Raw genomic sequence first — 14,723 nt, 5'->3', positions numbered from 1 at the left:
CACTAAAGCGCTACCAGAGGCCACCAGAAAAAAACCCCATGCACCCCCCAACCCACCTAGAAAGAAAAAAAAAACACACACACACACACACACCCGCAGAGAAAAAGAACACCCACCCTGAATCAGAATCAAACAGGAGGGAGCCGGCAGCACTCCCACCCACCACCCCAAGCACAGAACCCAGAAAAAAGCAGGAAAAAAATAGTGGAAAACCAAGACTAATATAAACAGACTATGATTTCCATTCACACAGAGAAATTTCTCTGACTGCCTTTCTTGATTTTCAACCTTCTTTTCTCCCAATCACTTCAAACATTTCCTCCTTTGACCCTAAGATATATCAAATTTCAGAATTTCCCTAATACTCCTTGTCTCTTGGATGAACAAACCCAACTTCTTCCCAACCTCCGTAGTATTAGAAATGAAAAGCAATGTTGTAACATATCAAATTTTTATTGAAAAAGAAAGTTATTATTATTATTTGCATATTGATGGTTGTTATAATATGGGTATTTCAGTCCTATGAGGGCATACTTGTAACTTGCACGTATTTCACTTATTATAACAGGATCCAGAAAGTCATTGATAGTTTGGTGAGTCCGAACTAATCTGCTTTCATTGTGGGCAGAAGCATTGCGAACAATATTCTGCTCTGTCACGAGATTGTTCGTGGCTTTGATTGTAAATCCCATTCCTCTGCTGCTCTCCTCAAGATTGACATCCATAAGCTTTTGACACCCTTAACTGGGATTTCATTTCTTCCGTCCTCCTTACCATGTCATTCCCTCCCTTCTTCGTCCATTGGATCCACTCTTGTATTTCCTCCCCCAGATTCTCTGTCCTCGTCAACGGTATCTCTATGGGGTACTTTCATTCTGGGAGAGGTATTCGTCAAGGATGCCCCCTTTTCCCCTTTCTTTTCTCTCTTTCCCTGGAATTCTTGTCCAGATCCATCCAATCGGCCACCGATCTCCACCTTATCTCTCCCATCCCCAAATGCAAGTCCCAGCTCCTCACCCATCTCGCATTTGCGGATGATATCATGATCTTCTCCAAAGTTGACCCTGCCTCCATCTCCACCATCATGGATTCCCTCCATTCTTTTGAAGCCATCTCTGGCCTTTGCATTAACTTGCTCAAATTTAGCCTTTTTCTCTCTGGGGTCTCCCCGGTCACTCAGGCCCTCCTCCTAGGTATCACTAGATTCTCCCATAGCTGTCAAGGCGTCGCCTAGGCGACGACTAGGCATCCAGGCTTTCCTGGGGCCTAGGTGATAGCCGCCTTGTTGCACTGCATGTCGCCTTGTGTTTCGGCAGTTATTTATGCCAAATATCATTCAAGTAAATGTTTTTAATATTTGTTATAACAAATATTAAAAACATTTACTTGAGATATTATTCATAAATAAGCAAATACCCCCTATTTGAATCCAATAAAAATAGTTTAAAAATCAAATTCCAAAAGGATAAAAAGTCAACCCCCCAGTCCAAGGACAAAAACTAGATTTTGGTTATAGGGATGATTTTCAACTTTTAAACGCTAGGGTTTTTCTCAATTATAAAAATTTTATAAATTCTATCATGTTAAAACATTGTTAAAAACCAAAAGTCCGGTAAAATAATATTTTGTTTTGATATTCATAAAATTATTTTCATTCAGGCGAATTTAACAATATTCACGCACTTAAAAATAACTTTGACTGAAGCATAACTTTGTCATTGCAACTCAGATTTAAGTAATCTTAGACTTGTTAGAAAGCTGGTTTTATGTTATAACTAATACAAAAAGTCTCATGTAAAAATAAAATCATTTGACCAGTCAAACTTATTATAGAATAAGAGCATTTCTCTAAATGTTGAATTTTTATAACTTAATATGACTTAATGTTAATTTTTTATGATTTGATGTGGCTAAATGTTGATTTTTAATAACTTACTAAATAATGTTAGAAAATAGGAAAAATAAAATATAACACTTGTTCGCCTTAAGGCGGGTGCCTTCTCGCCTAAGCGCTTAGACAACCCTCCACCGCCTTGGTTCGCCTTGGCGCCGTGACAACTATGGATTCTCCCTTGGCTCCTTGCCTGTCAAATACCTAGGCCTCCCTCTCATCTCTTCCAGGCTCTCCGCCCATCATTGCTCCCCCATGCTTGACCTCCTGAGGAAGAAGCTCCAGCTTTGGAAAGGTAGGCTGCTCTCCTATGCTGGCCGTCTCACCCTCATCCAATCCGTTCTCCAATCCATGTATCTTTATTGGTTGGGAATCTATTCCGTCCCTGCTTCCACTATCAAGTCCAATGAAGGAATCTTCTGCTCCTTTCTCTGGAAAGGCGTTGAAACCTCCATATTCCTTCATCCGCTTTGTTGGGACAAGGTCTGCCTCCCCAAAACTGAAGGGGGACTTGGAATTAGGAAAATAAAAGTGGTCAATTCCGTGGGTATTCTCAAACTCATCTGGAAAATTGCCTCTAAGCAGAAAGGGATTTGGGTAGACTAGGTCCACTCTTATCTCCATAGCCCTCCACCATCTCCCTTGGTTCCTCTGGTTGCTTCTGACATTGGTTGGGCTGTAGTTTTCTCTTTTTGTTTTGTTTTGGCTGATCTGGCTGTAGATTTAGCTTGATTGTATTGGTTGGCCTTGTTGTGGGCTTGCCTTCCCCCCTCTTTCCCCCCTTGTATATTCTTCTCTCTTGGTAATGAATTAAATTATTCATCTAAAAAAAAAATAAAAATAAAGAGGGCTGTCAGAGTAGACAGGCCAATTCATTCCCCATATCAAACATGGTATCGGAGCCAAATGGGTTAAAACTACAAAGTTTGCAAACTTAAGCGTGCTTTATATGGGTTAAAACGGTCTCCTCGTGCTTGGTTTGGGAGATCTCATAAGGCTTTGGTGTCTGTAGACTACACTTAGAGTCATGCTGATCATACATTGTTCATCAAGCGTTCTAGTTCCAAAATTGCCATCCTCATTGTCTATGTGGACGACATTGTTATCACTGGCAATGAAATTGAGGAAATTTCTCATCTCAAAATTTATCTGGGCCAAGAATTTGAAATCAAGGACCTTGGCAAGCTGCACTACTTCCTTGGCATTGAGGTTGCATGCTCCACTTTAGCAAAAAAGGTTGCATGCTCTTCCAATGTTGTTTTCCTATCTCAATGGAAATATACTTTTGACTTGTTATCTGAGGCTGGGATGTTTGGTTGCGAACTAGCAGACACTCCACTAGAGGCCTTCACCTTTCTAGTAAAGATGGTATTCCTGTGGACAAGGGACAATATCAACGATTAGTTGGGAAGTTGATCTATCTATCTTATACTCATCTAGACATTGCCTATGCTCTTAGTCTGGTTAGTCAGTTCATACATGATCCTTACTTTTAGAAACAGTGTATCGTATCCTACGGTATTTGAAATATGCCCAGCGAAAGGGGAATTTTTTTCTTCTCATGGTGATCTACGAGTTGAGGCCTTTACAGATGTTGACTGGGCTGGTTCTCTTGATGATCGGAGGTCTATGACTGGTTATGGCATATTTGTGGGTGGAAATTGAGTCACATGGAAGAGTAAGAAACAAGTTGTTGTTGCTCGATCTAGTTCTGAAGCTGAATTCTGAGCTATGCCTCTAGCAATTGTAGTTGTTGTGGCTCCAGAGTTTGAAAGATTTGGCTCTCCCTGTTCCCTTACCAATGATGCTCTATTGTGATATTAAGCCCGCCATCAGCATTGCACACAATCCAGTTCAGCAGGATCCTGCGAAATGTGTGGAGATTGATCGCCATTTTATTAAAGAGAAGCTAGAACAAGGATTGATCTACATTCCTTTTGTTAAGTCTAGAGAGCAGTTAGTTGGTGTCTTTATTAAATGGTTAGATAGTAAACTTTTTCATCCAATTCTGTCAAAGTTGGGCATGTGTGATATTTATGCACCAACTTGAGGGGGAGTGTTGTAATCTGGGTCAAGGGTATTTATGCGCTATGAGGGCATACGTGTAACCTGTACCTATTTCACTTATTATAAGTAAAGAGGGCTGTTAGTGCAGACATGCCAATTCATTCCCATAATCAAACAATTGTGATGAGGTTTATAATCACCTAAGGATTGAGGTTAGGTAACAAATAAAATCCTGAATTGCAGGGCATAAAACTCAGGTCGTGTACTCAGTTTAGATGAAGGTTTAAGATTTTGGTTTTGACTAGTATTTTGATCTTGGTTGAGACCAAAATATACCACCGAAATCCGAAATGACAATGAAATATGGTCCATATCAGTGAAAAAACCGAAACATAAGTTTTGAACTATGGTTTAGACAGTGAAATAGACCTGCAAAGTTTGATTGGGATCCAATAGACAGAATTCTCAGATATTAATTAGATCTCTAGTACTGGGAGTCAAAAGAGATCTGATAACTGTTGATGCAGAATTCCAGCATAAGAAGAGAAGAAAAGCTTGCGGTTGGTCTTGTTTATCCTTGAACCAGTTTTGTGGTTCATAACCAACCTGTGGTTCAGTTCTGGTTCGTCAAGGTGATCTCAGATCGTGGTTAGTTTTAGAGTCTTTATTTGGTTTATTTTAATACTGTTGAGTTGTGTAGTCAGGCTGGGATATGTCCAGTCCTGTTTTAGTAAATTTCCTTTCATGTAATAGAGTTCTAGTTCTGAGTTGTGACAGGTTGCTCCCAGAGCAGCTGGTCGGTTAGAATAGTTTCCCTTTTTCTGTTTGGGACTTATTTTAATTGTTATTCAAGAGTTTGAGTTAGTTTGGAATTACCTCTTGAATGTAGATTCCAAATGTAGCTCATCTTGATTGGCTTTTGTCCTCAAGATCCTTTGCTTGAATTCTCCAAGTTAAGCTCATAGGTGTTCTTGAGATTCTCTAAGCTTGACCCTCATTGTCTTCACAAAATATCACCCAAAGGGTGTCCAAACATGTGCTTGAAGACTTCTACAAGACTTAAATGATATGCCAATGTATGCAAGAGTCTTATCTAAACTCCCATACACTTCCCTTATTTACAGGAGAAGAATGGGCACAATTCTGTGTCCAGAAGAGCTCCCCAAGGGCCATAAAAAGGTCACAGATATAGCCGTTTTATGGCTGTTGCTACAGTACCAGACTGTCATCTGGCACCCCGCTTGCACGATCCAGTTGCACTGTACCTTCTGACCTTTTCTTGGTATATTGGACATATCTCACTATATATAGCTTGGATTGACTTGATACTTTTTTCTACTGAAACTAGACTCAGAGAGCTCCAATTATCATATTTTAGTTAAAGTCCAATTCTAACTGCATGATCACTTAATTATCACCTTGCAGTAGCGGGATTTTCAGAGACAGGTGCACGCAGATTTAACCAACCGGTCGCTACTGGTGAGCCAGATCATCAGTTGGTGAACTGCCAGTACCTGAGGTGGTTGCTCATGTATGCTCTCCGGAGGTTTGCAGCCGGTTGCTACTGGTGACCTGGTCAAGCGGCTGGTTGCTCCCTTGAGATTTTGGTCAGAAATCAGCCAGTTGCTGATAAGGTCGTGTTATGAACTGTGTATTTTGACAACTCTTTTCCAAATATAATTCTAACATTTTCTAAGTCAATGATACTAGACAAGGCAACCCAAGGCGGTGGAGGTGTGCCTAAGCACTTACGCGACCAAGGTGCCCGCCTATGTGACCAAGGCGCCAAAGTGTTATTTTTTAGTTTTCCTCTTTTCTAACATTATTTATTATGCTACATATACCTTATATCATCAAAAATCAACACTAAGTCACATCAAGTCATAAAAATCAACATTTAGAGAAATGTTCCTGTTCTCTAATAAGTTTGACTATTAAATAATTTATTTTATATGAGACTTTTTGTAATAGGAAGAGCATAAAACCAGCTTTTCAACAAATCCAAGATTGCTTAAATGTGAATTGTATTGACAAAGTTATGTTCTAGTCGAGCTTATTTTAAGGTGCGAGAAGGTTGTTAAAAATCACCTGAATAAAAATAAAGTTAATTACCTGAATGAGAATAAAGTTATGGACATCAGAACAAAAGATTATTTTACCACACTTTTGGTTTTTAGCAATGTTTTACCATGATAATATTTATGAAATTTTCAGATTAGGGAAAACCCTCAACATGTGAAAGTTGAAAATTTCCCCTACAACAAAAAATCTAGTTTATGTTCTTGAACTAGGGAGTTGACTTTTATCCTGTTTGAATTTGATATTTAAACTATTTTATTGGATTCAAATAGGGGGGTGTTTGCTTATTTATGAAGAAATCTGGTTCGATACCATTTCGAGGCACCTTGCACTAGGGCGATAGTCGCCTAGACCTCAAGAAAACCGCCTGGTGCCTAGGTAGCACCATAACAATTATGTTCTAGACTTTTTGGTCAATTTGTTTTTGTTGTAATAATGGGTTTTATGTGTTTTAGGGAAAGTGTCAGTTACCAAACGGATCCTAAGAGGTTTAATGGTCTTTGTAATTTCTAGAACCTTCTCTCCATTGTTATAAATAAAGAGGGCTAGTGTCATATTAGACAAAAGTCATTACCCCATTTAACATGGTATCAGAGCTTTAGGATCTGAAACCTTAAGGGCTCTCCCTCTTCTCCATCTCTTTGCCTCTTTCTCATTTCTCTTTCTCTCCCAGCTCCTCCTTCATCTGCGTCTCCCTCCATCTCTCTTCATCTGCTTCTCTCTCGTGGTGGGAGCTTCTTAAACTACCAAGAGGGTTTCTAGCCTCCAACCCATCCTTCTCCTGGGCTCTCAGACTCTCTTCTACATTGATCTGAGAGAACAAGAACCTTTTTTTCATCACTTTTTTAGGGTTTTCTCCCTGAGAACGTTTTTTCATTGTAGTGATGCTTTTTCCTCGCTCGATGCTCTGATCGTCTTGATGTTTGTTGCGATTGGTACCTCTTATCCTTGTGGTGGTATGTATGGATCACTTTTTCATTTGAGGTCTCTGTTCTAGAGCTATCTCCAAAATCGTTTTCTCAGGGTTTTACCTTTTATCGATTTTTGGGTTTTCTAGCTTTTTTTGGTTAGTTTGGTGCTTTCTCTATCTTTGGTTAGTGTCTTTTCTATTTACATATCCCCCTTGAGTAGCATCCATGTCTACCATCTCATCTTCTTCTACTGGCGGAGACACCACAGCTCTTCCTACCTTTCCTCCTTGTGCTATGAAGTTTGATGGCACAAACTACCTTATCAACCAGTAATGATAATGACAAGTGGGAAACAGCTTTCGTGTGGCTATCTCCTCCTTGACTCTGCTGCGAAGATCTGGAAGTCTGTTCACAATATCTATTCCCAGGCAGGGAATGATGCTCAGGTCTTTGAGCTTCGCCAAAAGGTTCGTGATCTGAGGCAGAGAGGGCTCACTCTCTCACAATACTACTATGAGTTGTGGTCACTATGGACTGAGTTGGATTTCTATGAGGACTATAATCCTTCCACAGCTGAAGATGTCACCAAGTTTCAGAAGCGAGTGACAAAATCAGGGTCTATGACCTTCTGGTAGGTCTGAATGTGGAGTTTGATCAGTTGTGGTCCCAGGTTTTGAGTCGTGACCCCTTTCCTACCTTGGATCAAGCCTATGCTGTGATCCAACTTGAAGACAATCGACGTATCACTATACTTCCAGAGCAAACTGCCACTCCTACTGAGAGATCTGCATTTGTTTTTGGCACTTAGTCCCTTAGTGCAGCCCCACAGTCTGGTGGCTCCAATACTATGACTCCAGTGAAGTGCAATTATTGTGGGAAGGAGCGTCACACAAAAGAGCATTGCTAAAAGCTTCATGGTCGTCCTGCTACATTTAGAAAAGGGTGAGGGAAGGGTCGTGCTGATACTTCTGGGCAGGCCAACCATATTGAGAGCCCTGACTCTGACTCTGACTCTGCTCTTAGCTCCTTTGTAGCCTTGCTATCATTTGACGAGCTTACTGCCCTCCGGCTCCTCTTGACACGTCTAGACTCTCCTGCACCTGCCATTGCGAGCTCTACTCATTCCACCCCTTTTGGGTCAAGTATCTCCTTTTGTGGCCATACTATGTCTATCCCTTCTACCCCTAGGATTATAGACTCTAGGGTTTCTGATCATATGACAGGCCGCTTGTCTCTTTTTTCACAGTACACTACTTGTCCTAGTAATTGTAAGGTCAAATTGGCCAATGGGACTTATATCACTATTCTAGGGAAGGGGCCTGTTGGCTGTACCCCCTCTTTATCCCTTTCTACTGTATTGCATGTTCCTTCTTTTCTCACTAACCTTTTGTCCATTAGTATTCTTACTTCTAGTCTTAATTGCAAAGTCACATTTTTCCCGTCACATTGTGTTTTTTAGGATCTGGTGACAGGGGCAGCGATTGGCTCTCGTAAGGTTGTTAGAATATGTGTATTAGGGGTACATTAGGAATGTTTTATGTTAAGTTGTCCTTACATGTAATTTCGTATTTTTGTTATTTCTCCTTTATCTCCCTAAGGGAGGACTATGTAATTTCCTAAACATATTTGAATCTAATTTGGGTGAGATGAGCACAATGCTCATTCACGATTTTCCTCCTACCGTGTCTTCTCTTCTCTCTTCTTCTCCTCTTCTTCTTCCTTCCTCTCTTCCACTTTCTTCCCTCATCTTCAACCTTGAATACTTCTTATTTCTAACTTGGTATCAAAGCCATACAAAGGTTTGAGAGTCGACTAATCTTTTCTGGTTCCATTCTTAAAGTCTCTCTTGGAACCTTAAAAGAAAGAGGGGTTCATTAGAGACTATACTATGTAAAAAAGTATACAAGAGAGCCTAATGGAGTTGTGAACACAAGTTGAAGACTTGGATGGAGATTTGAAGGCTACAAATACAGATTGGAGCTCACACAGAGAGGAGAAGCCCATTCAGCCATTACCGCCCCTGCCAGTTTCGATTCCTTTTTTCTCTCTCATCCTTGCTTGGTTGGGTGAGTGGGATAGCTTAAAGGAATCGCCCAGGGGTCTAGATTTGACTCCCCAAGCCTTGCTTCCTGATTTTTGTGTGCTGTTGGAGTATTACTCCATTCTCCATTTGCTGCCAGGTATCGCCTGGTTCTGTTTTTTTTTTTTCAGGTTTTATGGTCTGAAATGGATGGTAGATTGTGTTTTCTAGATGTTCTCTCTCCTATGATGCTTGTTTGTGGTTGTTTGATGAAGCTCCATAGTTGAAGTGGTTTTTTATTGGCTTTGCCTCAAGTCTCCATGGTTTACTAGCTTGCCTTTTGTTTTTGGGTTCCAAGAAGAAGACTTTTTTTGGGGCTGGTGTTCCCCTTTGCTTTGGATTTCCCCTTGGAGTGTTGTTTAGGGGCATCTTTACATTGTGTCTGATCTCACGGAACCTTTGGAAGCTACATCGGGTGGGTCGAGTAGCACCAACCCCAGTTCGATTGTATTTGACAATCCTAACACCCAGATTTCTCTTGTGAAGTTGGATAGTACCAACTACTTGGATTGGTCACATTTTGTGAAGCTATCCCTGCGAAGTAGAGGGAAGCTAGGATATATTACTGGGGCTTTCAAGGCTCCTGCTGAAGTAGACCCTGAGTACCAGAAATGGGAAACTGCAAACTCCACTGTGATGACCTGGTTGGTTGCTTTTCTCCATGAAACCTGAGATAGGTAAGAGATTTATTCGGAAGGAAATTGCCAAGGATATTTGGGATAGTGTCTCTAGGACCTATGATAGAGTAGGTGATTCTGTGAAGGTCTACCAACTTCTTCAGCAGGCACTCTCCATGAAGTAGGGGGCTAAGTCCATTTCTGACTACTATAACACTGTTATCGGACTATGGGAGGAGTATGACTATTACCGAGATCTTCATTTGACCAATCCCGATGATGAAGCCAAGGTCTATAGATCTCTTGAAAAAGAGCGCTTTCTGATACTCCTAGGTGAGCTGAATTTAGAATATAAGCAGGTATGGATACAGATTTTGGGCTGGTCACCCCTACCTACACTTGATGAGGTGTGTAGCTACCTCCTGAGTGAGGAAACTAGGAGAGGTGCCATGGATTCTACACCTTCACTTGAGCGCTCTGCTCTTTCCTCCACTTCTCACAAAGAATGGCGTGGAGGCGGCCAAGGTCAAGGGACCTCTCGTGGAGATGACAGGGATAGACAACAATGTGATCATTGTGGGAAACCTGGACATACTCGAGATAGGTGTTGGGTTTTTCATGGCCGTCCTAGTACACGTGGTGGATCTTCTTGCACACGTGGTGGCCGTAGAGGTGGGGTTATAGCCCATGCTACTATGACAGAGACTGATACTAGAGACACCTCCTCACAGGCAGATACCAGCTGTTTCTCTAGGGATGATATTGCAGTGCTTCGCCAGGTCATGTCTCAGCTTGATAGCCCGTCTACCTCACAAGATGCCTCAGCTTCTGCTATGCATATTACCACCACTGCACCTTCCATAACTCCATCGTGGGTCATCGACTCTGGTGCCACTGACCACATGACCGGTATGTCCCATTACTATGACTCCTACTCCATTTGCTCTAGTAAGGATAAGGTCTGAGTAGCTGATGGTACTTTCTCCTCTATCTCTGGTAAAGGCAGTATTCCCAGTACATCTTCCATTTCACTTGCTTTTGTCTTCATGTCCCTAATCTTACCCTGAACCTATTGTCTGTGAGCACTTTAACTAAAACTTTGAATTGTTGTATCACTTTTTTTCCTTCTTATTGCATGTTTCAGGATTTGGGAACGAAGAGGATTATTGGCAATGGACGTGAGGAGGGAGGCCTATACCATCTTGAACCGTAGTTACCTTTTTTGCCTACACCACAGTCTTATGCATATTGCCGTAGTGATGTTAGCTCTATAGACTCTGTGATGCTTTGGCATCAACGTTTGGGACATCCATCTTTTGTTGTTATGAGGAAATAGTTACCTTATTTGTTTACATTTTTTTCTTCTACTCATGTATTTCATTGTGAACCATGTACTTTTGCTAAACATTATCGTTCATCTTATCCCTATCATGTTAATAGACCTGTTGTTCCTTTTCATATTGTGCATACTGATGTTTGGGGACCTTGTCCCACAACCTCCTTGTTTGGCCACCGCTATTTTGTTTCTTTTGTGGATGATTTTTCTCGTTGTACTTGGACTATTCTTATGAAACATATGAGTGATGTTTATGATGCCTTCAAAAACTTCTATCAAATGGTCCATACCCAGTTTGAAACCAGGATCGAAATTGTCCGGTCTGATAAAGGGGGGGGGGAGTACATGTACGGTGGTTTGCAAGACTTTTTTACTGACAATGGTATTATCCACCAGCTTGCTTGTGTTGATACACCCCAACAGAATGGGGTAGATGAGAGGAAAAATCGCCATTTGTTAGAAGTTTGTAGAATTCTATTATTTGGTATGCATGTTCCTAAAACCTTTTGGTCTAAAGCTGTTCTTGTTGCAGCTTTCCTTATTAATCGCATGCCTACCAAGATTCTTAGGTCTCAAAACCCAATTGCACTCCTATCTCCTCAGTCTCCTGCTTTCACTCTTCCCCCAAAGGTGTTTGGTTGCATTTGTTATGTGCATGTTAACAAATCCTCGCGCACCAAACTCGATCCCAAGGCTCTAAAATGCCTCTTCCTTGGGTATTCCTCCACCACTAAAGGCTACAAGTGTTATCACCCATTATCTTGCAAGAGATTTCTTTCCAAAGATGTCACATTTCTTGAGTTTGTCCCCTTACTTTGCACCTCATCAGCATCCTCTTTAGGGGGAGAATGGAAATGAAGGTGAAAAGGCTGCTGATGCCATTCCATTTCTTACTCCATTGCCTCTTACTCCTTTTTCCTTTGATATTGGTAAACCTAAAGAGATAGATGATGTTGCTACTGTGGATGAACCTTGTACTGAGAAGGCACTGGTTATTATGTACACAAGAAGGACAAAGAAGACCTGCCAAGAGTCCTCTTTGAATCCACATCCTGAGCTTCCTCTTCCTCAGTCAGGTAACATCTCCTCTCCTCAATTGGAGGAGCTCCCTATTGCTGTTCGTAAGGGTAAGAGAGCTTGTACTAACCCCATAGCCCAGTTTGTTTCCTATGATACTTTTTCTCCTACAGGTGTTGCCTTTACAGTTGCTCTTTCTTTTGCTTTCATTCCCAAAACTGTTACTGAGGCCATGTCAGACTTTAAGTGGAAACAAGCCATGTCAGAGGAAATGATGGCCCTTGAGAAGAACTGTACCTGGAAACTGGTTGACCTTCCCAAGGGGAGAATCCCAGTTGGATACAGATGGGTCTATATAATCAAGTACCGATCAAATGGTGCTATTGAGAGGTAAAAGGCAATATTGGTGGCCAAAGGGTACAGTCAAGTGTATGGAATTGATAATCAAGATACCTTTGCTCCTGTGGCCAAACATAACTCTATAAGAGTTATTTTATCTGTGGCAGCAAACAGAGATTGGCCCATATATCAGTTAGATGTGAAGAATGCCTTCTTCCATAGAGATTTAGAGGAGGAAGTGTATATGCAGTCTCCTCTTGGCTTTAAGTTTCCAGGAGCCGAGGGGAAGGTGTGTCTCCTAAAGAAGGCACTTTATGGTCTGAAGCAGTCACCAAAGACTTGGTTTGAGAAGTTTAGACAGGCCATTCTAAAAAATGGATACTCCTAGAGTCAAGCAGATCACACATTATTTACTCGGAGAGGTAATGGCACCATCACAACACTGATTGTGTATGTTGATGATATTGTGGTGACTGGAGATGATGATAAGGAGATAACTAGGCTGAAAGCTTATCTAGCTAAATAGTTTGAGATCAAGGATTTAGGACACTTGAAAAATTTCTTGGGTATTGAAGTGTCAAGATCTAAGAAGGGAATAAATGTATACCAGAGGAAATTTTTTCTAGATTTGTTGAAGGAAATAGGAATGCTGGGATGTAAACCAGCAAGTTCTCCTATTGAGCAGAATCACAAGCTAGGAGAAGATTGATGCCCTTCCCTTGTTGATGCAGGGAAATACTAGAGGCTAGTGGGGAAGTTGATTTATCTGTCTCTGACACGCCCAGACATTTCGTATGCAGTGGGAGTAATGAGCCAGTTTATGCATGCACCCAAGAGTGGGCACTTGGATGTTGTGTATCGTATCCTCAGATACTTTAAGTCCTCTCAAGGAAAAGGCCTTTTGTATGCCAGGAACAATCACTTGAGAATTGAAGGCTATTCCGATGCTAATTGGGCGGGCTCCATTTTTGATAGGCGATCCACATCTGGGTATTGCACATTTGTGGGTGGCAACTTGGTTACATGGAGAAGTAAGAAACAACCGGTTGTAGCTAGATCTAGTGCAGAGGCTGAGTACAGAGCAATGGCTCATGCTGTTTGTGAGCTCACTTGGCTGCATCGGTTGGTCCTCGAGTTGGGGTATGACACTGAAGGACCTATGAGACTCTACTGTGACAACAAAGCAACATTAAGCATTGCTCACAACCCAGTGCAGCATGATAGAACAAAGCACATTGAAGTAGACCAGCATTTCATCAAGGAGAAGATTGATTCCGGTAATATTTGCACACCCTTTGTGGGGACGAGTGATCAATTGGCGGATATCTTCACTAAAGGTCTCATTCCTCACCAGTTCAGTACCCTCTTATGCAAGCTTGGAATGCATGACATTTATTCTCCAGCTTGAGTGGGAGTGTTAGAATATGTGTATTAGGGGTACATTAGGAATGTTTATGTTAAGTTGTCCTTATATGTAATTTCTTATTTTTCTTATTTCTCCTTCATCTCCCTAAGGGAGGAATATGTAATTTCCTAAACATATTTGAATCTAATTTGGGTGAGATGAGCACAATGCTCATTCACGATTTTCCTCCTACCGTGTCTTCTCTTCTCTCTCCTTCTCTCCTTCTTCCTTCCTCTCTTCCACTTTCTTCCCTCATCTTCAACCTTGATACTTCTTATTTCTAACTAAGGTATGTAGTGGTCTGTATTTGCTTGATGATGACTTGGCGTTGGTCTCTGGTCAGGCTCTTCAGACATCTTCTTCGTCACCTCCCATCTCTGAGTTACTGCAGTGGTGTCGTCGGTTGGGACATCCCCCTTTGGGAACTTTAGCTAGAGTTTTTCCTTTAAAAATTGTAATTCGAGTCAGTTTTTTTTGTGAGGCATGTGTTTTGACCAAACAAACTCGAATCACTTATTCTGTTTCTGGAAATAAAAGTCACTCCTTTTTTATTAATGCATTTTGATATTTGGGGTGCATCCCGCTATGTGTCTGTCAATGGTTATCGGTGGTTTGTCTCTTTTATTGATTGTCATTCTCGGACTACTTAGGTTTATATGATTGCGAACCAAGGGTGAGACCTTCTGTTGCTTTCAGCAGTTTCACTGCATGGTTTAGACTTAGTTCGGTGCTACCATTACGATCCTTCGAAGTGACAATAGCCAGGAATACTTTGAAGGGTCCTTTCAAGCTTACCTTTCCGACTATAGAATGATTCATCAAACTAGTTATGTGGATACTCTGGCTCAAAATGGGGTTGCTAAGCGGAAGAATCACCACCTTTGTGAGGTCGCATGCTCTCTTATGTTTGAGATGCATGTTCCTCCCCAGTACTGGAATGACGCAATTCTCACTGCTGCCTTTCTTTTCAATGGAATGCCCTCTCGGGTCCATGCCTTCCGCTCCCTTTTGGATCTTCTCCAAGGTTCTGCTGGTTTTCCT

General features: G+C 41.4%; 1 protein-coding gene across 4 annotated transcripts in view; it reads left to right on the top strand.

Annotated features, from left to right (window-relative positions):
- Positions 1 to 14,723, top strand: part of LOC122082032 — a 122,698-nt gene that overhangs the window by 11,237 nt on the left and 96,738 nt on the right. The window contains exon 1 of one of the 4 annotated variants that reach the window (XM_042649535.1): positions 5,417 to 5,532. The exons of the other annotated variants lie outside the window; for them this stretch is intronic. Coding sequence (XP_042505469.1) covers positions 5,432 to 5,532 — 101 coding nt within the window. The 5' untranslated portion in view covers positions 5,417 to 5,431. Of the gene's footprint in view, positions 1 to 5,416; positions 5,533 to 14,723 lie in introns of those variants that run through there. 4 annotated transcript variants of the gene reach the window in all.

This window comes from Macadamia integrifolia, chromosome 6, assembly GCF_013358625.1.
Source record: "Macadamia integrifolia cultivar HAES 741 chromosome 6, SCU_Mint_v3, whole genome shotgun sequence".
Classification (NCBI taxonomy): domain Eukaryota; kingdom Viridiplantae; phylum Streptophyta; class Magnoliopsida; order Proteales; family Proteaceae; genus Macadamia; species Macadamia integrifolia.
Note: the sequence above shows the minus strand (reverse complement) of the source record. Positions and strands in the feature narration are given on the sequence as shown.